A 22,931-nucleotide genomic window follows, 5' to 3' on the forward strand; every position below is an offset into this window, starting at 1 on the left:
TCAGAATTTCATTGAGCATTTGCACTCTTGGACTCAAGTCCTTGTTTAAATAGTAGGGCCCACAGAACTAGCAGTATCTTTCTTGCCACCTCGCCCCAGCCATATTTTCACCATCCTTCAGGCCTTTCTCTCCACTTCTGCCCCTCCAGCCTGATTTCCGACACCCCAAGAATCTTCTTCCATTCACCCACCTTTGAGGCCTAGATTCGATAGATGTTCTAAGATCCTAGTGTTAATCCTACCGTATGTTAGAGACTAGAGTTATTAGAAACAGAAACCCAGGGAGTAAATGAAAATGAAACATGAAATAACAATGAGAAACCATTTTAAAAATTGGGGTATTTTCTCTCCCAGCATCAGGCCAAGGAGAAAGAATGCTAAAGAGAAACTGAGAACCAGAGACAATGAGAAATGGATCTAGCTAGGAACGATGAACTGCAATATAAGCTTCTGAACTTTTGCTAAAGACCTTTAAGGCCTGAGACTTGGGCAGAAATTCCTGACCCTTTCGTCCCAAGTCCAGAGTGCTAGATGCTGAAAGACCTAAGTAAAAGGGTAGTTTGGAGTTGAAGCAGTCTGGATTTGGATCCTGGTTCTGCGGACCACCGCTCCTGTTCTCATTACAAGAGGCCCCAAAGAAGCCCCTTGCCAGGTGAGCTCCTTAATGCCGGTGAACCGGGAAAGTGCGTCACCCCAACTCCTAACCCAAACCACTGTTCGCGTCACCAATAAAAGAAACAGTATAAAATGCTTTATAAAATGTGTCCTCGACACAGAGGAAGCGCGCTTTTTGACCCTTCTCGCAGAATAAAAGGCCCTTACTTTTAATTTTTTATTTGTGACGATTTTTTCTTTCCGTTGTGTTACTAGCTGGAGCTAAACATTGGCCGGGGCCCCAGGCGGCCGCTGGAAAGGCGCCCTCCCAGGAGCAGAAGGCTCGTTCGGAGACTGGGGGCGGGGAGACAACTCGCGACTCGGGCCCTCCCGCGCCGGGAGCGATTCATTCCTTCGAGCCTTTTTCTCCCGCCAGGCCCGCGGCCCCCGACGGCCGAGCGCGGCGACGGGACTCCGGGGAACGCTCACAGCCGGGCGCGGCCCGCCGCGGGCAACCGAGCTCGCAGCTCCTCCCGGCGGGGGGCGGGGGCGCCAGCTCCGGCCGCCGCGGAGGCGGGGACCACCCACCGCGCCCGCGGCCCCGCCCCGCCCCGCCCCGCCCCCGCCGCGCCCGCCCCGGCCTCCAGGCTCGACGCCCTCGCACGCTTCTCGGGGCGTGACGGAGCCCCGCGCCACGCTGGAAATTTCTTCTGAGTACTCCCCAGGTACTGCGGGCGGCGGTACGGGCTCCTTCGCATAAACACGGAGGAGGGGGCCGGGGGCCCCAGACCGGCGCGAAGAGACGGCCTTCCGCCTCCGCCCCGCCCCGGTGGAGTGTGCTAGACTCTGACTTCCAGCTGCATCCTCACCTACCCCCATTCTAAAAGTTTTGGGCGGCCAATTTTAATTCAGTTTAGTTTGGGGGAAAAAATTAACGTCAGGTTTTGGGATAAAAGTACGCCGTTCCCAGATCGGAACTAGGAACCTTTCGCCCTAATTGAGACCAGAGGGGGCGCGGTTGTGCGAGGGGAGTAGCGCATCTGGTTGAGGGAAACGGGCGAGGGACGGGGCCCCGGAGGTACTTGGTGTTTAGGGGAGTCTCCAATCCCCACCTGGAGGGAGGGCCCACCCGCTGCGCCTTTCTACCCCTCCCGTTCGAGTTGCCAGAATGGAAAATTCGTGGAGTCCAATTTAGCGCAGGTCAACAACTTTTATTGCCACTTCTGGCTCCCTGGCCCCAGCAAGATCCCTGTTTCTTACACTGTAGAAATACTGAGCTCTGGTGCGGCGTGATGGGGGCGGGGGTGTTATCCTTGCCTCCACAGTACACTGCCAAGGCTAAAGAAACCCCCCTTGCTGGAGAGGGAGGGCCAGAGGGGAGGAATTCACGGGCACAAGTGGCTCAGTCCCACCTCTGCTAGCTGCAGAGTATAAAGACCATGGTTTCAAATCTGTTAAAAAAGGGGTGGAGTGGGGGAGAGGGATGAATTTGGCAGCTCTTGTACCCTTGCCCTTGCTGCCATGTTTCCATGGAAATGAGGGAGGGGCAGGATGTAGCTCACTTTGACTACCTGGGAGGATGGCAGGGCAGCATTTAGTAAACACATCGCCTTCCACTCCTACCCAACACATACAACTGTCCCCAGTCGACCCCAGGCTCACTGCCTGTTCCATTCCCTTCCCTTCTGGAGCTGGTAGCATACCAACTGGACTCCAGGTAGGACTATTAGAGTCCACTCTCCAGCCAGGTCTTGCTGGCAACAGATGGAATCAGAGGATGTCCAGCAGGCTCACTAGCAGCCCAGGGAGAATGCTGGTTGTAGCGCCTTGGTGAAAAGCAGCACCTAGTACCCCCAAGACTCTCTGCAACTACTGTTCCCCAAACATCTCTGCCCAGAAACAGTTTAAAAAAAAAAATAAAGCCAAACGTATAAGGTTAAAAATAACTCTAACAATGCTGACGGGCTAGGATGAGGAGAGGAGGAGGTGTGCCCTTCCTAGGCTGGAGCCACCTGTGCACCCTGCCTTCTGCCCGGCTGGAGTTGGCTTCTTTCCACTGGGCTGTCGCTGGGGGACTGGAATCCAGATCTCCATTTGGTGCTGAAAGCTATACCCATTGCTTTTGGTAGATGAGGCTCGCCTGTTGCCATAGTGAGGAGGTGCAGGATGGAATCTTAGTACCATGGGTCAGCTCGGTGCTGCTGGTTGTACAGCTGTAGCTTGATCTGATCTTTGATTTGATTCACGAGGATCTGGGACAGCAGGATTCCTACCAGCTGGGAGAGGCGAGATGGATTGAGCTCTCAGCAAGGAGGGATGTCTTTGTTTTCCCTGACTCAACCTTCCCAGTATGGTCAGCACCATCCCGTCCCCTGCTTCTTTGCAATGTCAGTGCCTGATACTCTAGCTGATCCCCAGGTGCCCTCCCCAAAACAAAGGAGTCTTTGCAGAATTGTAGGACCCACAAGTCTTACAGGGTAAGTTACCTGGGGGATGGCCAGGCCCAGTGCTATACCACCAAGAAAGAAGAGGTTGCTGTGTATCCAGTTGACCAATTTGTCAATACAGCCATTGGTATAGATGACTTTACTAGCTTCCAAGTAGTCAAGGGCCTGCATACCTTGGCCACACATGGTGTTGATCACTGCCTGGGGAAAGAGTTGAAAAGCCAAATGGAACTCCCATTCCCAAACTTTTTATTTTGGGCCCTAGCTGATGGGCTTCCCACCCTTTCTAAACTCCTAAATTGTTAGGGAATATAAGTGGAGGATCCTAACTTGGAAGTTGCTAAGTGCAAGCTTCCTTTCCTCTGGGAGATCTGAGCTCAGTTCTTGCTTTAGAGACTTACACCTTCTGAATCCCCACGTGAACTGCAGGAGTGAAAAGTTAACAGAGACATGAGATTGGGGTGGAGAAAAACATCTGACAGCTGTCCTACAAAATTGGCTGGTTAAACTAGGAAATGGGGATTCCCCACTGTGGGTACCCCCACTGTGGGTATCCTAATCGGGAAGTTAACTGAGATTGCTGCCGAGGAGGAAATGAGATGGGACACAGGCTCACCTGATTTGGGGTAGGCAAGCAACAGGAATAAGGCACAGAGCAGCGCTCACGGCTGGGATTGTCTTCTGAACAGTTGAAGTACATGTTCAGGGACCAGTCCTTATAGGAAATCCCTCCACAGCAGCTGAACTGCAACAAAGCCCACCATAGAGGTTAAGGATCACCCACTCCTCACACTGAGGTGACCAGGGGAATTCTTAAAGCAGCCAAAAGTCTGTGGCCAGCTTCCATTTATAAATTCAGGTTGTTTTTAATCACAACCTTACACCTTGAGCTCATGTTTCTCAGTGGCCGTTACCTTTATATATTTTGTTATAATGACCATAGTTGTATATATATTTTGTTTTTCACATTCAACATGAGCTTCTTGAGAGCAGTTTCTTCATAGTATAGAGGCTGGAAAATGAGGTGTTCACAAACAGTAGCTGAAATAATTAAAGGATCAGCCTTGAAAATATTGGTCTTAATACAGAGAAAATAGAAGAGATTCTTTAATATTATGGGCCCACAGTTACTCCATGAAAGCAGGTAGGATCCAAGTAAGTTGCACCAAGGGAAGGGGAACTCGGTACTGGTCTCAAAAGCACTTTTATTTAAAATTCAACTTTTGATTCGTAGCAGCATGATTCACAACAGCTAAAAGGTGGAAGTTACCCAAGTATGCGTCAAAAGATGAGTGAATTAACAAAATGTGATATATACATACAATGGAATGTTAGCCTTAAAAAGGAAGGAAACTTTGACATACCCTACAACATGGATGAAATCTGAAGACATGCAAAGTGAAATAAGCCACAGAAGGACAAATACTGTATGATTCCACTTATATGAGGTCTCTCGAGTAGTCCAGTTCATAGACAGAAGGTAGATGGTAGTTGTCAGAGGTTGGGGCAGGGGGAAGTTGAGAGTTAGTGTTTAATGGGTAGAGTTTCTTTGGAGGAAGATGAAAAAGTTCTGGAGATGGATGGTGGTGATAGATGTAAACAACGCGAACGTACTTAGTGCCACAGATTTGTATACTTAAAAAGGTTATGGTAAATTTTATGTTATGTGTATTCTAGCACAATTTTTAAAAGTGTAACTTTTGAATAGGTAATATTTAAATATTTAAAAGTCTGCCCGTTTTCTTATCCCCCTATAAGTAACCACTTAGTAATCCCTCTGTGGGAAACCACGTAGTTTCTATATGTCCTTGTAGATTCCTTTTGCAAATATGAATACATATTCTTTCCTCCTTTGTTTACACCTATGGTAGATTACTATAGATACTACTGTTCTGTCCTCTTTTTTCTTTTTAAAAATTTTATTTTTATTTATTCATGAAAGACACATAGAGAGAGAGAAAGGCAGAGACACAGGCAGAGGGAGAAGCAGGTTCCATGCAGGGAAACTGACGTGGGGCTTGATCCTGGGTCTCCAGGATCAGGCCCTGGGCTAAAGGTGGTGCTAAACCACTGAGCCACCAGGCTGTCCCTGTTCTGTTCTCTTAAAAGTACTTTTAAAGCACTCTGCTATGTATGGTTTCTTGCCAAACCTTCTTCCAAAATCCATTACCCGGCAGGTAATGAAGAAGCCTTAGGCCTGAAGGGTGAGGTATCTCTTGGGATGGCATTAACTTTTGCCTACAGCCTCTCAGACCACAGCTGACCTCCCCCCACTCCTAGGCCATACCTTTTTCTGGCCAAAATCAATGAGGTTCTGTAGATCCAAGTCATCTCGGTAGTGCACAATGGCATTATTGATGATCTCACTTACTTTCCCTCGTGCCTGCCAGAGACATAAGTACAGAATCAGAACACAGGACTAATTCCTAACCTGCTCCTCCATTCAGTAATAACAGTAGACAGTGGGCAGCCTTCTTAATTTAAGTCAGTCTTGAAATCAGAACCAGGTCCTAGGTTGATGGCTTATTCTAAAGCTCATCTATCCCTGGGCCCTCAGGTACCAGTAGGCAAGAGGAACACAGGGCCTGCTGTTGCCTCTTCTCAGAGCCATATTTTGAGATAACAAATCCAAGATTTATTTACCTCTGAACACTATTACCATAAAATACTTACTGATGGAAAGCAGAGAATCTAATACATGCATATTTTAGTAGAAAAGTGCTTACAAAGCTGAGACACTGCCCTCTAGTGGACCTAATGGAACTGCATCTCTTTACAGCCCAAACAGATCATTTTAGTATTTTACTAAACCAGGACTAGGACATTCTAAATGAACTCAGTGGCTCCCCATTTCCTAGTTTCCATCATGCTTTTTTCCCTTCTTGCTCTGCTACTTTTATCTTTTTTTTTAGTAATTTTTTAAAAAGATTTTATTTATTTATTTATTCATGAGAAACACAGAGAGAGATAGAGAGAGAGAGAGGCAGAGGGAGAAGCAGGCTCGATGCAAGGAGCCTGATGTGGGACTTGATCCCAGGTCCCCAGGATCACACCCTGGGCCGCAGGCGGCGCCAAACCGCTGTGCCACCAGGGCTGCCCCTGCTACTTTTCTCAAAGTTTCTTATCTTTAGCCCAATATGACCTCTGGCAATCATTTGCCCTTTGAGAAAGGAAGTCTGGTTTTTAACCAAAAGGACTGTCACTAAAAAGCAGATCACTTCCAGATATGGTGAGCACTGCTCAAAATCTCATTTACTTTCCCCCTTCCCTCCTTCTGTTTATCACAATAAGCAATCTTTAGAATAAATAAAAGTTTCTTCATATTGTCTATGGTCTACTTGATAATTGTGTTTTACCCAATAATTTGCCATTCAAGTTTGCAGATTATTTTAACATTGTGTTATAGAATTTACTTTCCTATTGGCCTCTCAGACTGTCAGAGGAAAACAGCTCACAATCTGGAAATTCTCTTTACCTATGGTGACTTTAAAGGCCATTCGTTCATCCCTAAGGAGAATTTTTCAAAGGTTGATGCTTCTCAGGGGAAGGAGCACTATGGTTAATTAATCGGGCTAAGCACAGGCAGTAACATTCTCTTCCTCCCTCTGGTTCACACCTGAGGAGGGCCCCTGGCTCCCAATGCTACCTTGTCGGAGAAGACGAAGCCCAGGACCCCTGCAGCCAGCTGTAGCAGGAACACGATGGTGAGGCAGAGCGAGAACTGTGGACAGCAGGTAAGAAAATGAGACAGTGATTACTGGGCTGGGCTGTAGCCCCTCCCAGAGCCATGGGGGTACTGGGTACTGGGGGGCTATGGGGTACTTCTCCCAGATGCCCCACCCATGATAAAGGCCTCTGCCTCTGCCATGCTATCTTGAGGGTGGCCACCCTGTGCTGAGTCATCTGGGTCAAGCTCTACAGTGGGAAGCAGACAGCACAGGCTTTGAAGGAAGGGTGGGACAGAGGAAACTGAAAGGTTGTAAGAAAGGCATCAGGAGCCTGGGAGGCATATGGAGGAGGCCAGGGTCTTTCTGGGGGCCCCTGACCACTCACCGTCTGTAGGAGGCAGATGTTCTCACGAAGGGATCCAATACAGCCGCAGAAGGTGAGCAGGAACATGAGAATGCCCACCACAATCAGCAGGATGGCAGGGTCCACTGCCACGCAGGCCAGGGCTGCTTCTGGGGGAGGGGCTGCCTCTCAGTCTGAGCCTGGTGCTGACTGAGAGTGAAACCCAGGGAAGAGGTGGGGGGTGCCCCTCAAACCTGTTCTCTGCTGGGGGAATCTCTGGTATGGTTGGATGGTGGTTATGGGGAGGCAGTACTCCCCTCCCGTGGGGAGAATAAAAAGGGCCCAGATGGGTTTGTGACAGTTAATTTGAGGAACTAACCAAGTAAGAGCCTTTATTCCTAAGCTTAAGAGAGGAGGAACCACTTTCGCTCCAGAAAAGAATTAGAATGGCATTAGGCTCTCAGTTTTGCAGATTCCGTTTCCTGGAGACTCTGTGCAGTAGAACAGGAATGGAGGTTGAGTTACTTCAGGACAGGGTGAGGAGGCGGGGCTGAGGCCTCTGATTACTCTCTGTTCCCAGAGGCCTACCCTCTTTCCTAGACATTTCCTAAGCCTACAATGCAGGCAGATCTTGGAAGATTCATGGGAGCTAAGGGAAATCCTGGTGAACCGGCATAGGTGGCCTGATGCCTTGGAGTAGGGTGCTGTGATAGGGCTAGAAGGCAGCTGTCCTCTTTAGCCCCATTGCTTACATGGGAAAGCATAGTAGAGGGTCAGGGCTGAAGGAGGCAGAGGAGGAAGGTGCTTGGCAAGAGTCCTGGGGGGACAGAGGAGGATCTATAGCTCACCTGCATGCTTCATCAGCCGAGCGTAGACTCCCACAGCCACCATCACCATGGAAATCACCTGTGGACACAGGGAATGAGGCAGACTCTGAGATTTAAGAAACCAGAGAGCCTCCTTTTAGTTACCTTAAGGAAGAGCAGGAGGAAGATGACTTTCCCAGGAGCCAGAGATGAGCATCTCTGTTCTCCCAAGAGATAACAGTTGATAGCATCTGTCTGCTTTGCTTCCAAGAAAAGCTTCCAAGAAAAGCTTTTACCAAGATGATCTCATTTGATCCCTACGATACAGTTTTCTCGTGGGGCAGCTATTTCCCCCATTTTACAGATGAGGAAATTAAGGCAACGCAAGGTTACTAACAGTGGTTAAGAATGTGGGCTTTGGAACCAGTCAAACCTGGGCTTCTGCTAGACAAATCTCTGAGCCTCAGAGATTTTATCTGTGCCTTTTGGATCTGAAGATGGGAATTTAAAACAACTACATCTAATAACACTACTGTGAAATTAGATAAGATAATGTATGGAAAGCATTTAACACAATGCCAGACAATAATATTATCTATCATTATTTTTTTTTATTATCTATCATTATTAATAGTTAACCTAATAGTCCAGGGTCACAAGTTTTGAATTTGAATCCAATTACATCAAAGGGCAGGGTTGGTTCTTTTTTTTTTTTTTTTTTAAGATTTTTTTTTTTTTATTCATTTGAGAGAGAGAGTGCATGAACACACAGAGGGGAGTGGGGCAGACGGAGAGGGAGAAGCAGATTCCCCACTGAGCAGGGAGCCTAACATGGGGCTTGGGGCTTGATCTAGGACCCTGGGATCATGACCTGAGCCTAAACCTGATGCCCAACCCACTGAGCCACCCAGGTGTCCCCAAAAGGCAGGTTTTAAAGCTGAAGCAGGCCTGAGTAAATGCATCCTCCTGGGTCTCTAACTCTTTTGGGGATCAAAATGGCGTCAAATGCAAGAATGCACATGCCTATCAATGTGAAAGAATGCATGCATGAATGCATGTGTGTAAAATACCACCAAACTGCCTTGGCAAAGGAGCCTTTATCTTTATAAACCTGGATTCCAGTGTGGCGCAAAAGGTTTAGATACTTCAAACTTCCTGGCTTCTCCCTGAGAGAATAAACCCATCAGAGACTACCAGCAATCCCCAAAGGGGCCTTTTCTGCACCCCCACCTCCACCCCAGGCCTCCAGGAGTGCAGGGCAGCCCAGTGTGCACATCTCTTGGCTACTCTTTCTTTGTGCCCAATCCCCAGGCTGGTGCTAAGCAGCCGCTGGTTGTCACCATGGCAATAGCTGAGGCCAAGCTCTGGCTGGAGGGAGTTCTCAGCAGCAGGGACTTGACCAACTCAGTGGGGAAGAAGATGGCTGGCTAGACTCCACTGATCTACAAGACAGAGACTAGCTGGAAAGAGCCATCTTGGGGCTTTGGTGGGAGAAGGGACTAGGGCCCCTGAAGAAGTAATAGGGTCAGAGCAATCCCTCGGCAGAAAGACATTTTTCCTTAGTGGCCTCTGCCTTCTGGTGCATTTAGCAGTAAATGGAAACCCTTATCTAAAAGCATATCTTTCAGGACTCTTCTCTGGCTATGTACACAGCCTTGCCCCCCAATCATTTGACACTGCCTCTGACTCTGAGCCAGATGTGTTATCTGCTGGCCCTTATGCTCTTTGTCCAGGAGAGAGGGAGCTGCTTGAAGAGCTGTTGAGAGGGGCTGGAGGTGCCAGCTGGCTTGCTGTCTCCCTGGCACAACCAGGTTGAGGGAGCAAGGGGGAGTGGGTGGGAGGCAAGGAAACCATACAACAGAGATCCCCGTCATCCCCAAGGCCTGTAGACTCAGCCCTTTGCCAGAGTGACTGAGCACCTTGGCCTCCCCTTTAAAACTCCTCACAGCCAATTAATGGTTCTGAGTATCCTTTTACTGATGCATTTATTTTTAAACTTTTTAAAAAGATTTATTTATTTATTTATTCATGAGAGACACACAGAGAGAGGCAGAGACACAGGCAGAGGGAAAAGGAAGCTCCCTGCAGGAGCCCAATGTGGGACTCGATCCCGGAACTCCGGGATCACACCCTAAGCTGAAGGCAGACGCTCAACCACTGAGCCATCCAGGCATCCCTTACTGATACATCTAAGGACATATATCTGTTCTTTATTTCTGTTGTTCCCAGGCTCCTCAGTTTTTGCACATGTTAAATTTTCACTAGGATGTATAACTTCCCACAGAGATGGTCTCTGATTAAATCCTAACACAACTAAAACAAGAAAGAGAAAGTAAAGAGATGCCACGTATTACGGTAACTTAATTCCATGTATGGGCCTGTATTACAGCGGTTGCTGTGTCCTTATCTGTGATAGGTAGAACAGTGTCCCCTCAAAGATGTCCTGTCCTAACTCCTGGAACCTGTGAATATGTCACCTTCCATAGCCACAGGGGCTTTGCAAATGTGATTAAGGATCTTGTGATAGGGAGATTATCCTGGCGGGCCTTAGAAGAGGGAGGCAAGAAGGTCAGTCAGAGAAGGAGATAGGTACAACCACGACAACGGAAGCACAGGTTGGAGTGGGGTAGTGCCATGAGCCAAGGAAGATGGGCAGCCTCTAAAAGCTGAAGAAGGCAGAAATAGATGCTCCTCTAGAGCCTCCAGAAGGGACCATCCCTGCTGATACCTTGATTTTACCCAGTGAGACCCATTTTGGAATTCTGACCCCCAGAACCTAAGACAATTAATCTGTGTTGTATTAAGCTATGGATTGTGTGGTAATTGATTACAGCTACAATAGAAAACTGACACACTGTCCAGATTCAATTCATCAGCTGCTATGCACAAGGTACTCTAAGGACTGCAAAGATGAGTGAGATGTGGTCCCTGCCCTTGAGGAGACCTGTAGGTTATATGGGAGAGGGCAAGAACATCTATAGCCCATACTTCCCAAACTTGGGGATCATTAGAATGGGAGGGAAGGCAGGGAGAGAACTTAAAACTGCAAATGCCTAGGCTGCACCCCAAACCACATATTTCAAAATCTCTGATGTTAGAACCCAAGCAAAAGTATTTCTGAATGCTTTCCTGGTGATTCCAATGTGTAGCCAAGTTTGAGAACCACAAGCCTAATGCATACTCAGCCAGGGATGTAGAGCAGCAGGTGCAGGTTACATTAAAATCGAGATTAAGACTTTAGTATTATCATAAATATTTAACGTGGTCATTAATGACACTGGTTACCTGGAGCTTACTAGTGAACTCTAAAATTCAGAATTTCTATCACTGATCTGTGTCTTCATCCTGGATTCACAGCTTGCCCTTTTACACTCCTATTCCTGTCCACATCTCCCACCCTGAATTCCTCAAAGCTCCTGCTGTCCCAAAGTTAATGCTGCTGCTGTTAATAACACAGCATTTCAGAGCTGACTAGAACCTTAGAAATGAGCTCGGCCACTCACCTCTTTTTATAGATGAGGCCCAAAGAGAACAGTGATACTTTACCAAGTGTACATGGGTGCAGAGGAAACATCTGGATGAAACCCAGTTTCCAGTCTCAGTCTGGAACTCTTTTTCCTATACCAGACTTTGGCACAAAATCCTTATAGCACCCCGCAATATTGCCAATGACCTCCTTGACCTCCTTTCATGATGAGGATGGAGATAAAGACACTTCTTAGAATGGCTTTTCATATTCTGGCTAGAATGAAGCCTCACTGGAAATTTTTAAAAGCTAGACACAGTTTTTAAAATAGCTGAGTCTAGTGAAAGGCATGTTCCTGAAGAGCTGTCAATCAAATTATATAAAATAACTTGCATGCACCAATACCTTTATCCTTTTTTTTTTTTTTCAATACCTTTATCCTTATAGGAGGTGAGTAATCACCTTATAATGAAAATAGCCATCCCCTGGGCTCCTTGGGAAAATGGTTGAATCCATGACTGGAGCAGGAGATATGCAAGATAAAAGCCTGGAGTATCTCATGGTGCCAGAAAGTAAGGAAATGCTCAAAAACACCTCCCCGTCCCCCTCCCCCCACAACTGATATGGGTATGCCAAAGGACATCAAAATAAGAAAGTATGAAATTATTACCCCAAACATAAAATAAATATCCATGAGTCCATACTGATAAAAAGGACTTAAATTTTAAAAAGGGAGGGCACCTGGGTGGCTTGATGGTTGAGCATCTGCCTTTGGCTCAGGTTGTGATCCTGGGGTCCTGGGATCGAGTCCTGCATTGGGCTCCCTGCAGGGAACCTGCTTCTCCCTCTATGCCTCTGCTTCTCTTTCTGTTTCTCTCATGAATAAATAAATAAAATCTTAAAAAAAAAAAACAGGACTTGAATAGATAAATCAGGGAGAAAAGACAAATCTCTGATGCACAAGAATTCCAAATAATTTGTATATAGATGCTGTACTCTCAAGGAGGGGGAAGCACAACTTCCTACTTCCATGTGGGCTGCCCATAGTGACGTCTTTCCAAAGGACACAGTCTGGAAGAGGGGGACACAGGCTAACTTTACAGTGGAGAAACCTGGCAAACACAACCTCAGCCAGGTGAGTCAGGTCAGCACCAACAGGAGTATATCATAGGCATATGATATGATGTTGTGAAAATAATACTTCACTCCTACTTCTTTCCCCTGAAAACACATAGCCCTGATATAACCATGAAAAAACCATTAGACAAGTTCCAGTACAAGGACACTCTAAAAAATAACTGACCAGTACTCCTCAAAACTGTTAAAGTCATCAAAACTGAGGAAATTATTTTTCTTTCTTTCTTTCTTTCTTTCTTTCTTTCTTTCTTTCTTTCTTTCTCTTTCTTTCTTTCTTTCTTTCTTTCTTTCTTTCTTTCTTTCTTTCTTTCTTTCTTTCTTTCTTTCTGTCCTTCCTTCCTTCCTTCCTTCCTTCCTTCCTTCCTTCCTTCCTTCCTTCCTTCTTTCTTTTTCTCTTTTTTAGAGGTGGTAGGCGCAGAGAGACCATCTCAAGAAAGCTCCTCAAACAGCCCGAGCCAATGAGGGGTTCCATCCTGGGAACCCAGAGATCATGACCTCAGCTGAAATCAAGAGTCAGATGCTTAACTGACTGAGCCACCCAGGTGCCCCCAAACCAAGGAAATTCTAAGAAACTGCCACAGCTAACAAAAACCTAAGGAGACATGACAACTAAATGAAATTTGGTATCCTGGATGCATGCTGGAACCCAAAAAGGGTGTTTAGTGAAAACTGAGGAGATCTGAATAAAATATGGACCTCAGTGATAATGATAATACCATTAATTGTCACAAATGTATAATGTATACTCGTGTCACGAATGTCATGCTCATGTCAGATATTAAGAGGAATTGTATGTGGGGTATATGGGAACTCTGAACTATCTTCTCAATCTTTCTGTAAAACTAAAACTGTTCTAAAAAATATAACCTATTAAAGAATAGCCACTCCCAATTTGTTAAGTTTTAGTTGGTTAGTAAATCCACATTCTTTTAATATCAGTTTTTCCTAAACTGGGATTCACTTGTATGCAATTTCACAAACTTTAATCAGGGGGGTTTGCCTCTATACCAAAGTATAAGGCAATGGATCTTAAAACTGTTCAGATATCAGAGCACCAGGAAGCCACAATGCTCTGTTAGTATAACCTATACAATTTTGACATATTAAATTCTTTTCTTGGGATGCCTGGGTAGCTCAGTGGTTGAGCGTCTGCCTTTGGCTCAGGGTGTGATCCCGGGTCCGGGGAGCAGTCACACATCAGGCTCCCTGCATGGAGCATGCTTCTCCCTCTGCCTATGTCTCTGCCTCTGTGTGTGTGTGTGTGTCTCTCAGGAATAAATAAATAAAATCTTTTAAAAAATTTCTTAAACTTTAATATGCAATTGCTGCTATCTAATTTATAGTCCCTAATTACCTTTTCCCAGTTCTCCCAATAGTGTTTTTTTTTAATTTTTAATTTTATTTTATTTTTATTTTATTTTATTTTATTTTATTTTATTTTATTTTTAATTTTTTATTTATTTATTCCTTTGTCACACACACAGAGAGAGAGAGAGAGAGAGAGAGGCAGAGACATAGGCAGAGGGAGAAGCAGGCTCCATGCACCGGGAGCCCGACGTGGGATTCGATCCCCGGTCTCCAGGATCGTGCCCTGGGCCAAAGGCAGGCGCTAAGCCGCTGTGCCACCCAGGGATCCCCCAACAGTGTTTTTTTTAAACTCTTTTTTTCCTCCTTTTTTTCTGATCCAGGATCATGCATTTAGTGATCTTGAGTGATCAAGTCTCCTTTGGCCTGGAAGAGTTTTGCAGATTTTTTCTTTTTTCTTTTCTTTGTTTTTGGTCTTTCAAGACACTAACTTTTTAAATTAAAAAAAAAAAAAATGTTTAGGGCAGCCCCAGTGGCTTAGTGGTTTAGCGCCTGGATGTGATCCTGGAGACCCAGGATCGAGTCCCGCGTCGGGCTCCCTGCATGGAGCCTGCTTCTCCCTCTGCCTGTGTCTCTGCCTCTCTCTCTGTGTGTGTCTCTCAGGAGTATCTTTTTGTTTTAAAGATTTTATTCATTTATTTGACAGAGAGAGAGAGAGAGAGAGCACAAGCAGGGCGAGTGGGAGAAGCACTCTCAGTCTTCTGCTGAGACTGAAGACAGAAATATTACACAGATAATGTTGTGTCCTGTGAGGAAGCACAACATATTAATTTCTATCATAGAAATAAAGAACAATATACTGAGCAATGACAAAGCTGTTAAACATATGTTTCTACATCTCATAAAACAATAATACAGGCACTACTCTAAATAGTTTCCTAGTTTTCCATAATATTTGGTTGCTCCTTATCCTCTTCAGTTTGCCTTCTGCTAACACTTGCAGACAGATAAGCAGCCACAAATACTAAAGTTCATGGGAGAAAATAGAAAATGCAGAAAATTCTCTGCATTATTTGAGGTCTTTTCTTACAAATTGCAGAAAGACAGCCATGATTTGATGTTTGTGAGAAAAACCCTTATTCTAGCCCCTGGGACACTCATTGCTTTATAGCCATTATAATGCACTAAGGGAGGAAAGGTTATAGGGCTCCAAGATGAAACTCTGAACAAGAGTTCTTCTGGCTCTAGTTCCCAAATGCCAATAATTACAAGCAAATTAGCTCTTGGAGTCCACTTGGACTGTACCTTAAGACCAAGGTAGTGTGACAAGCCCTGACAAGTAGACCTGGGGAAGGCCCTCAGAGACAACAGTGGGGTCTCTGTTTCTATGATAGATGTGAAACGTCTCTGTGGACTATAAAATATACAAAAACATCATTAATTATCACCTCTCTCAGGCTAACAGTAGAAAAGTGAGCAAATGAGATTTGAGGCTGAAGGAAGTCAGGCCCAAGGTTAGCCAGCCCTCACCTAGACTCAGTCCTTAGCTACTTGCCACTTGTCAGAAGGAGCACTCCTCCTAGCTTTCCAAGCCCATCCCTACCTAACAGGTGACCTCTAGGACATATTTCTAGCAATGGTAATAGCTACCCTTGTTGAGTACTAAGGGTCAGGCACTGGGCTAGACACTTTATACCCACGTTTTCATTGCATTCTGACCACAGTCCCAAGAGGGTGTTAGTATTTCCATTTTACCGAACTGATGTTGGGAGAAGTCAAATAACTTTCCCCAGATCACTCAGACAGTGAGCAGCTAAATGGGACAGGAACCTAAGTTTTCATGTCTCCGGAGACTTGTGACCTGGGCCACATGGCTACCTTCCTCTCTCTGCCTCACAGCAATCCCAGTGCGTGTGCATTCACCTGGGACATCATGTGAGGTGGGAAGAAGCTGCCTGTAGTCCTCTTGGGGGAGTAGCTGGTAATCTCCAAACTGGGCAGGATTCAGGCCGGGTAGGGAGGTGGGGGAGGGGGGGCGGAGTAAGAGAGCACCAGGAGGTGGTGGTGCCAGAAGGGCCCAGAGGGAAGTCCCTGGAACATGGCCCTGGAAGGGGAAGACATGGCATCACCACGCAGGGCCCACCAGCCCCTGAGAGAAAGCCCTGGCCTTATCTGTCTCCATATTCTAAAGTCCAGTTTACATGAAGTGTGTACATTTGTCTCAAAGTCCTCTCCTCTTCTTTGGAATCTATTCCCCTCTTCTTTTGAAGGTGGTAGGAGACAGCTGCGAATAGAATCATTCCCCATAATCCTGGGGAATCAAAACCTTGCCTCTGCCACAGGACATTGGATAGGAGGGTTCTGTACCTCTGGTTTCTCAGTCCTCTCTATCCTCATTTCTGGATAAGCCTGCTAGACCTAACACAGGGCCCCCTCTCTCACTGCCCAGGATCTGCATGCACTAGTTCTCACGTGGCCATCCTGGCACCATTGTTCCTGAGTTTCTGAGGTAGCAACTATCTATGTGAAACTGGCTCTTGGCTTTCTCCCTCTGGACTGGATGGAATTGTCCTATTAAGGAAGGAAATCCAAAGAACCTCTTCCCATTGTCTGGAGCCAACCCTTTAGCTTCTTCTTAGGCCATGGCTTGTTTTGGTTTCCCAAGGTTATAAATGAGGGACAGAAGTCCACAAGGGCTCATAGTAGTATAAACACTCAAACTATGGCCCTGGAGCTCCTAGCCTGACACAGAGTCTGCTATCAAGACTCTGAGAATTGCTACATGTTTTCTTTTATTCTTTTAAAGGCTTCTTGAAGTTTATGATTTTCTATTCGGTACAAAGCAAAGAAAGCCGTTGAGGAGATAAGAAAGCGTGTGAGTGACTTGACAGCATAAGATATGCTTCTTGTATTCATTTTTAGTGTGTGTCTTTTTTTTTTTTAATTAAAAGAATATGACTACTTCACTTATTACAGCCTACCTAGCCTACAGGGAAAGGAGGAGAGTGGGGGTGGGGTGGGGGGGAATGGGCTCTGCCTCCTAATGTACTTAGGTGTGAATGTGTGTGTGTGTGTGTGTGTGTGTGTGTGTGTGTGTGTATGCTGGGGGTTATGTCAGGTTGTGGAAATGGCCCCTGCCACTCAGGAGCAGTTTTTTCCAGGCTTGATGCCTGGTCATTTCCTCATGGCTTCTAAGCCAGGTTACAACAGATAGTGGTGGAGGTGCTATGGGGCATTCGCTGTGCCCTGGGGACTCCAACCCTTACAGTGGTCCTGGAGGTGAGAGTGAATTTCTTAAAGAAGATAACTCACTTGAGGCCTGGATCAGTCTAGGAAAGACCCAGATGGGGATCCACGTGTGCTGCAGTGGAAGTGAAAAAATCTGGGTGCTGTAGATAGGTAATTATGCATGGCCCTGAGAGAGATGTTGGAAGGGGATGGCTCACCTGGCTTGAGGGAGGAGTGCTAAGCCACAGGATGCAGTGCAGAAGAGAACACGGTTGGATCCCCTCTCCTCCACTAAGAATGCTCAAGGGTGTTTGGTTATGCTGCATCTTGACAGACTAGTCATCATAAGAGAGGGAGGAGTGGCATCATGCTTTCACCAGGTAGGGGCTGTTCCATCATTTGGCATTCAATAAACATTTAGTAAGTATCCACCCTGCCAAATTCAGCTGGGCACTGAGAAGCAAGAAGTGAATAAGGCAGTGTACCCTCAGGGGCCTGAAGTCTAGAGGAGGAGACATAAATAAACACGTAATTGCAGCACAGGTAAGGGATGTGATAATCAAGGTATATATATATAAGGTGCCATGGGAGCCGTGAGGCATGGCCACCAAGAAAGCCTGGGCTGAGTCACAGGGACTAGAGGTCTGAGTTCTGCTTGACTCTAAACCACCCCAACTGCTGCCCTGAGTGGAAAATGGGCCAGCAAGGAAGGAGATGGCTGCCATGGGCAGCACTGATAATGCTCCTGCCAGTGTATGCCCATGGCTGATAAAGCATGTACCATGGCACTCCCTTTCCCTCTGCATAGAGCTGTCAGACACAGGGAGGGGAGGACAGCAGGCTACTACTTGACTGAAGAATTGTAATACAACTTTTGGGATCTTGGGGCAACTACTCTGGGTCATGGGATACCAATAATCAGTAACCCAGCAGCATGATTATGGGGAGAAAACCAGAACTCCTAGGCAAAAGAAGTGACATTTGAAACATGAACAGGAGGAATGGGTCCTGCTCCTAAAGAAGCCAGCAGCCTTCTGAGTCAGACAAAATGACCCAAGGGCCAGGGCTGTTAGGACAGCAGCAGGGATAGCCAGTGCCACCACCACCACTGAGTGTGACCCCAGACAACACTGGCTATCTTCCCAATGTGTTCCAGCATAGATACAAACACTGCCCATACACAGCTCCCCCAGCAGCTGGCCAGAACATGCACTCTGCCTGGAGAAGGAGAGGATCACCAGTGCCATCCATGGGTGCCTCCAGGGTAGACGAGGGGAATTTGATTGGGATGGTGAGAGCCTGTTGAAAAGACAGTATAGGAACCAGTCCCTGAAGGGTGGTAGGAAGAAAGAGGATCCCTGAGCTGGGGAATCAGCTCCTCATCTCCAACTCTCCTTGTGTGGAATGTACCTCTGTGGCTCTGGCCTTGGGAGAAAAGTGACCCAAAAAGTTCTGGCCTCTGGGAAGGTCAATGTCCTAGGGACACCAGGACTCAGAAAGATGCATCCTTAGATCCAGCTCCAAGTCCTGAAGAAAGAAAACAGTCCCCAAAGTGATGCATTCATCTTTAAATAGCTCACAGAGGCAGAAAAATTTTCTCCTTTAGAGGAGAAAGATTAAGGACAGAGAGATAGATATATTGGCTTAGGGTCACACAGTAAGTTGATGCCAGAAAAGAACTAGGCCTCTTGTCCTTCATTGTGCTATTTCTGACTTTTTATGAGTCCAAAGTAGGGCCAAAAAGGGGCTCTTTTCTAATTTGGGGTGGTGCCAGCTTGGTTAGCCAGGTCCTCCGACCTTGAATGGATCATTTTTACCAAGGTAAATGGGTCTATGGAACCAAACTCTCTCCCTGGCTGCAACCTACCCAAACAATTTGTCTGGTAAAAGAGGGGGATGGAGTAGGGTGGGGGAAATCCTAGAAAATGACCGTGAACGCAAGTGTAACAGATGCACCCAGCTGTTGTCGCTGAGGAACATAGATAAGGGTGAAGTGCCAAAGGCTCCAAAGAAGAAGCAGAGTCTTGGCTGACAGAGAAACTCAAAATGAGGATCTGAGGTCCCTAGGATGCTAATGCTGGCTCTGAGGATGGCATGTCATCTGTCAGGATGGCATGTTACTGGCCTGGCACATTCAGTGAGCATGGAGGAGGGTTCACTGGGACTTGCCCCTAGGCAGGGAGTTTCCCTTAGGTCATCCCCTAGCCCCCACAGAGTGGTGGTGAATTTTTCTTCTGTTCCTCCCTAACCTCCAGCTGAGGCAGAACCTAGACGGTGGGAAGTTGGATTAACTACTAACACCCCAGCTACAGTAGCAGTCATCTGGGCCACAGACTTTCCCGAGAGGCACTGTAGTTCAATAGAAAAACCACCAGATCCAACTTACTATCCAACCTTGGATAAAACCATTAACATCTTTGTGCTTTAGTTTTCTCGTGTATAAAATGTGGGTGCCAGACAAGATGTCTTCTAGATTTTTTTTTCCAGTTCTAAAACTGAGAATTTGTTAGGAATTCAAACTTCATTTTTCCCAGTACAATGGCTGAGCTCTTATCACCACCCTCTGGGATTTCTCTCATTTGTCCCAACAGGCTAGCACTTATGTACTTTGTGTCTGTTCTTCAAACCACAGCCCCTGTGAACCTTTCCAGCAACTGACTTAGATGCTTGGTCTGTTTCCTCTCTTAGGAAACATATTTTACACTCAAGCTTTCTCCCTCCTGCAAGTCTGAACTTCAGGTCTCAGGCTGAAATGAGCAGGGATAATGGGCACCTGCAGCAGCTGCTCTGGCGTGGCTGGAGCTGGACCAGAAGGGAGGATGGGAGAAGGACGTCTCTATGTCCTCAAACCCAGAGGAGCTCAAAGACTCTATAGGACATGAAACAGGGTTGACCTAGCATCTCATGATCTGGTCCAGCTGGATCCTCGGCTCCAGTAGAATGTTTCTGCCATCTCTGATCATACTGGCCTTAATTTTATGGAGGAGGGAACTAGAGCCTACAGAGGTGAAGTATTGCCCAGGTCAACAAGTGCAGGTTCGAGACGGGAATCCAGGTAGTACCCAGTCCAATATTTTTTTCCACTTTTCCACCCTAATGATAAGATTCTGAAAGGACTGCTGGCCTTTTAGCCCAACACAGGGCTAATTTAAAGAAGCTGAAGATGAAGACTTGTCAGGCTCCAGGGCATGCATGCAGTCTGGTCCTGAGAAAGGTGGGACAAAGTCTGGGACAGTGCTGGGAAAGACATCCACATCTGGAGGCCACTGCTGCCCCTCCTCAGCCTTCGAGAGGAGGGAGGCATCAGAGGCCTCCAAAAGGAAAAGATGAAGTCCTTTAATCCATCCTCTCTGAGGTAAAGGGGAGAGCAGGTCTGGGTTTTCCCTCCTTCCTCTTTTTTCTTTGCTTTGGGGCCTCCCAGCCCCCAGGCCCGAAAGTCCCCCAATCATGAACGTACCAGTGGGTCTGCTTTGGGGCAGCAGTAAAACCCTCTACTCCTGAGCAAACCCATTTTTTTTTGCCTGTCACATATCCTCATCCGATGCCCAGAAGATCCCCATTTGTCTTGACCGAATCTCTTGCGTTACCCTACCCCGCCCCCCACCACCCAGCATCCCCCTGCGGACGCGGCGCCAGCATGGTCCCTCCCCAGGAGAAATTACCCCAAAGTGTCATCAACCCAGAAAACTAAGCAGTGCGTTCACGACGCTCGCCTGGAACCTGGCATCCCGGGACGCCCCCTCCCCAGCCGGGGGTAGCCCACTGCACCCTCGAGGGGTGCCCTGCACCCCAGGTGCCCCCGAGACCCGCACGACTCACCCAGAAAAGCATGTTGAAGAAGAAGAGCAGGTATTTCACCAGCGGGCTGACGAAGGTGAACTCCTCCCCGTGGGCGGCCGGCGCCCCGGGTCTCCGGGCCATGGCCCCGCCGCCGTCCCCCCGGGGGCCTATCTCCCCGCGGCGGCCGGCCCACCTGCGCGCCCTGCGCCCGGGGGCATGAGCCGCGCCACCGCGGGAGCCCGGGAGGCGGGGGAGCTGCGCCGCGGAGGGAAGCGCCCGAGCCGTGCGTCCGGGAGCAGCGCGGGCAGGGGAACTGCGCCGCCGCCGGAGCCGCGGGAGCCGCGGGAGCCGCGGGAGCCGCGGGAGTCGCGGGAGCCGCGGGAGTCGCCGGAGCCGCGGCGGGCAGCGTGAGCGGCGGAGACTCGGCGGCGGCGGCAAGACCAGCCCGGCCCGCCCGGCTCCCAGGAAACCGGGCCCGCCCCCGGCCGCCCATTGGCGCGGCTGCCGAAGCCTGACTTCCCATTGGTCGGTCGCTGATGTCACCAAGCGTGCAGCCATCCCTCTCCTCCGAGGGGCGGGGGAGACACCTGTTCTGTGAGGGACAACTTGTTAAAGGGTCAGTGGTTCTGCCGCCTCCCCCGAAAGGGAAGCATCCAGGCAGCAGCTGCTCCGGGGAAGAGGGGTGAGCTGGAATGCACACCGCGTCGCACACCCACGGCCTCCCCCCGGCTGCAGTACACATATGCAAACCCACATACATTAAAATCAACAAGTACGGACGTCGTGTGATCAGCAATGCGCCGAAAGCTGTGGGAATCCGGGAGAATGGAGATAATCCCTCCCCCCGGGGAGGGGGGGGGCGACAATAAAATCAGGGAGCCAGAACCAACCTACATGTCACAATTAGAAAATACTGAAGGGTAGCGGCAATCCTGTTTAGTAACTATATATTTTAAACGCTTATTTCAGAAGCTCTGTAACCCACTAGTGGAAATTTGGAAACATCCACCAACAATCCTGCCATCCCAATTCTTTACTGTTTCAACACCTCCCCTTCCTATTTCCTTAGAATCTAGGTCTATAGGTAGCCACTGTTTTTAACATGTTGATATGACACAAACAGGTTGAGGGCAGTGTAGGTACTGGACACGGTGCTGGCTACCATAAGTAACACAAACATGAGCGCTGTAGATTGAATGTTTGTGTCTCTCCCCCGTCCATATCCCTAACGCCCCCCTCCCCTGTGATGGTATTAGGAGAAGAGGCCTTTTGGAGGTGCTTAGGTCATGAGAATGGAGCCCTCATGAATGGGATTAGTGTCCTCATAAAAGAGACCTCAGAGCGCTTCCTCACCCCCTCCACCATGTGAGGACATAGGGAAAATAAAATACAGCCACCTAAGAACCGGGAAGTGACTCTCACCACACACAGAATCTGTGGGAGCCATGATTTTGGACTTCCTGCATCCAGAACTGTGAGAAATAAGTTTCTGTTGTTTGTAAGCTACCTAAGTTGTGGCTTTTTGTTTGTTTGTTTGTTTGTTTGTTTGTTTTGTTATAGCAGCCTAAATGGACTAAGAAAGGTATTCCACCCTCATCAGTTGCATGACCTGGGCAAGCTACTTCATACCCCTGAGCCTCACTTTCTTCAGTGTTAAATGGGGAGAGTCCTGTCCTACAACGTTGATGTGTGAATTAAACAAGATAATGCATGCAAATCACTTAGCACAGGCTGGCACATTGAAGAGTCCACTCAAGGCAGTACTTCATTTGAGCAGAATTTAGAATTCAGTAGGGAAATATGATAACTGCACAAATAACTATAGCACATTTATTTGGTGGAGGGTTAGTGAAGATATCATGGCAAGTGAAATTAAGGGAGGAAGAGACTTAGAATAGAAGAGATGAAGGGGGAGGGTAATCCAGGTGGACAAAAGGGTGAACACAGCCTGGAGGTGCAAAAACACACTGTGTGTTAATGAAAAATAACCAGACTGGTTTGGCTAGAGCATACAGTATGCTTAGGACAGCAGGAGAAGATAGCACTGACCTGGTGCCAATACATGTTGAATTGAATTAGAATCATGGAAGGGTTTGAATGCCAGATTGGGGAGTTAGTGCTTCATTTGTTTGGAAATGGTTGCCTCGGTGGCTCAGT

The 22,931-nt window shown here is 47.5% G+C and overlaps 1 protein-coding gene across 2 annotated transcripts; it reads right to left on the reverse strand.

Moving 5' to 3' along the window:
• Positions 1-1,784: 1,784 nt before the first annotated feature.
• On the reverse strand, positions 1,785-20,968 carry TSPAN33 (tetraspanin 33). 2 transcript variants are annotated; one of them, XM_038556557.1, is made up of 8 exons: positions 20,814-20,968; positions 7,901-7,958; positions 7,095-7,219; positions 6,688-6,762; positions 5,329-5,424; positions 3,658-3,786; positions 3,081-3,242; positions 1,785-2,870 (listed from the first exon to the last, which is right to left on the reverse strand). In XM_038556557.1, exons 1-8 carry the CDS (start codon positions 20,913-20,915, stop codon positions 2,769-2,771), a joined length of 849 nt encoding a protein of 282 aa, XP_038412485.1. In that variant the 5' UTR covers positions 20,916-20,968; the 3' UTR covers positions 1,785-2,768. The 2 variants fall into 2 exon arrangements, with proteins under 2 accessions (XP_038412485.1, XP_038412484.1); XM_038556556.1 differs by having other exon boundaries at positions 7,095-7,222; positions 20,814-20,967.
• Between the last annotated feature and the right edge of the window lie 1,963 nt (positions 20,969-22,931).

Source organism: Canis lupus, chromosome 14 (genome assembly GCF_011100685.1).
Source record: "Canis lupus familiaris isolate Mischka breed German Shepherd chromosome 14, alternate assembly UU_Cfam_GSD_1.0, whole genome shotgun sequence".
Lineage (NCBI taxonomy): Eukaryota > Metazoa > Chordata > Mammalia > Carnivora > Canidae > Canis > Canis lupus.

Excerpts from the sequence above, each read along its gene's own strand:
- TSPAN33 (XM_038556556.1), bottom strand. The coding sequence starts at position 20,915 with ATGGCCCGGAGACCCGGGGCGCCGGCCGCCCACGGGGAGGAGTTCACC. Across the intron at positions 5,425-6,687 it reads GCTTCGTCTTCTCCGACAAG|GCACGAGGGAAAGTAAGTGA; the intron begins GTAGCATTGGGA and ends TGTCTCTGGCAG. Across the intron at positions 3,787-5,328 it reads TTGATTTTGGCCAGAAAAAG|TTCAGCTGCTGTGGAGGGAT; the intron begins GTATGGCCTAGG and ends GCTTTGTTGCAG.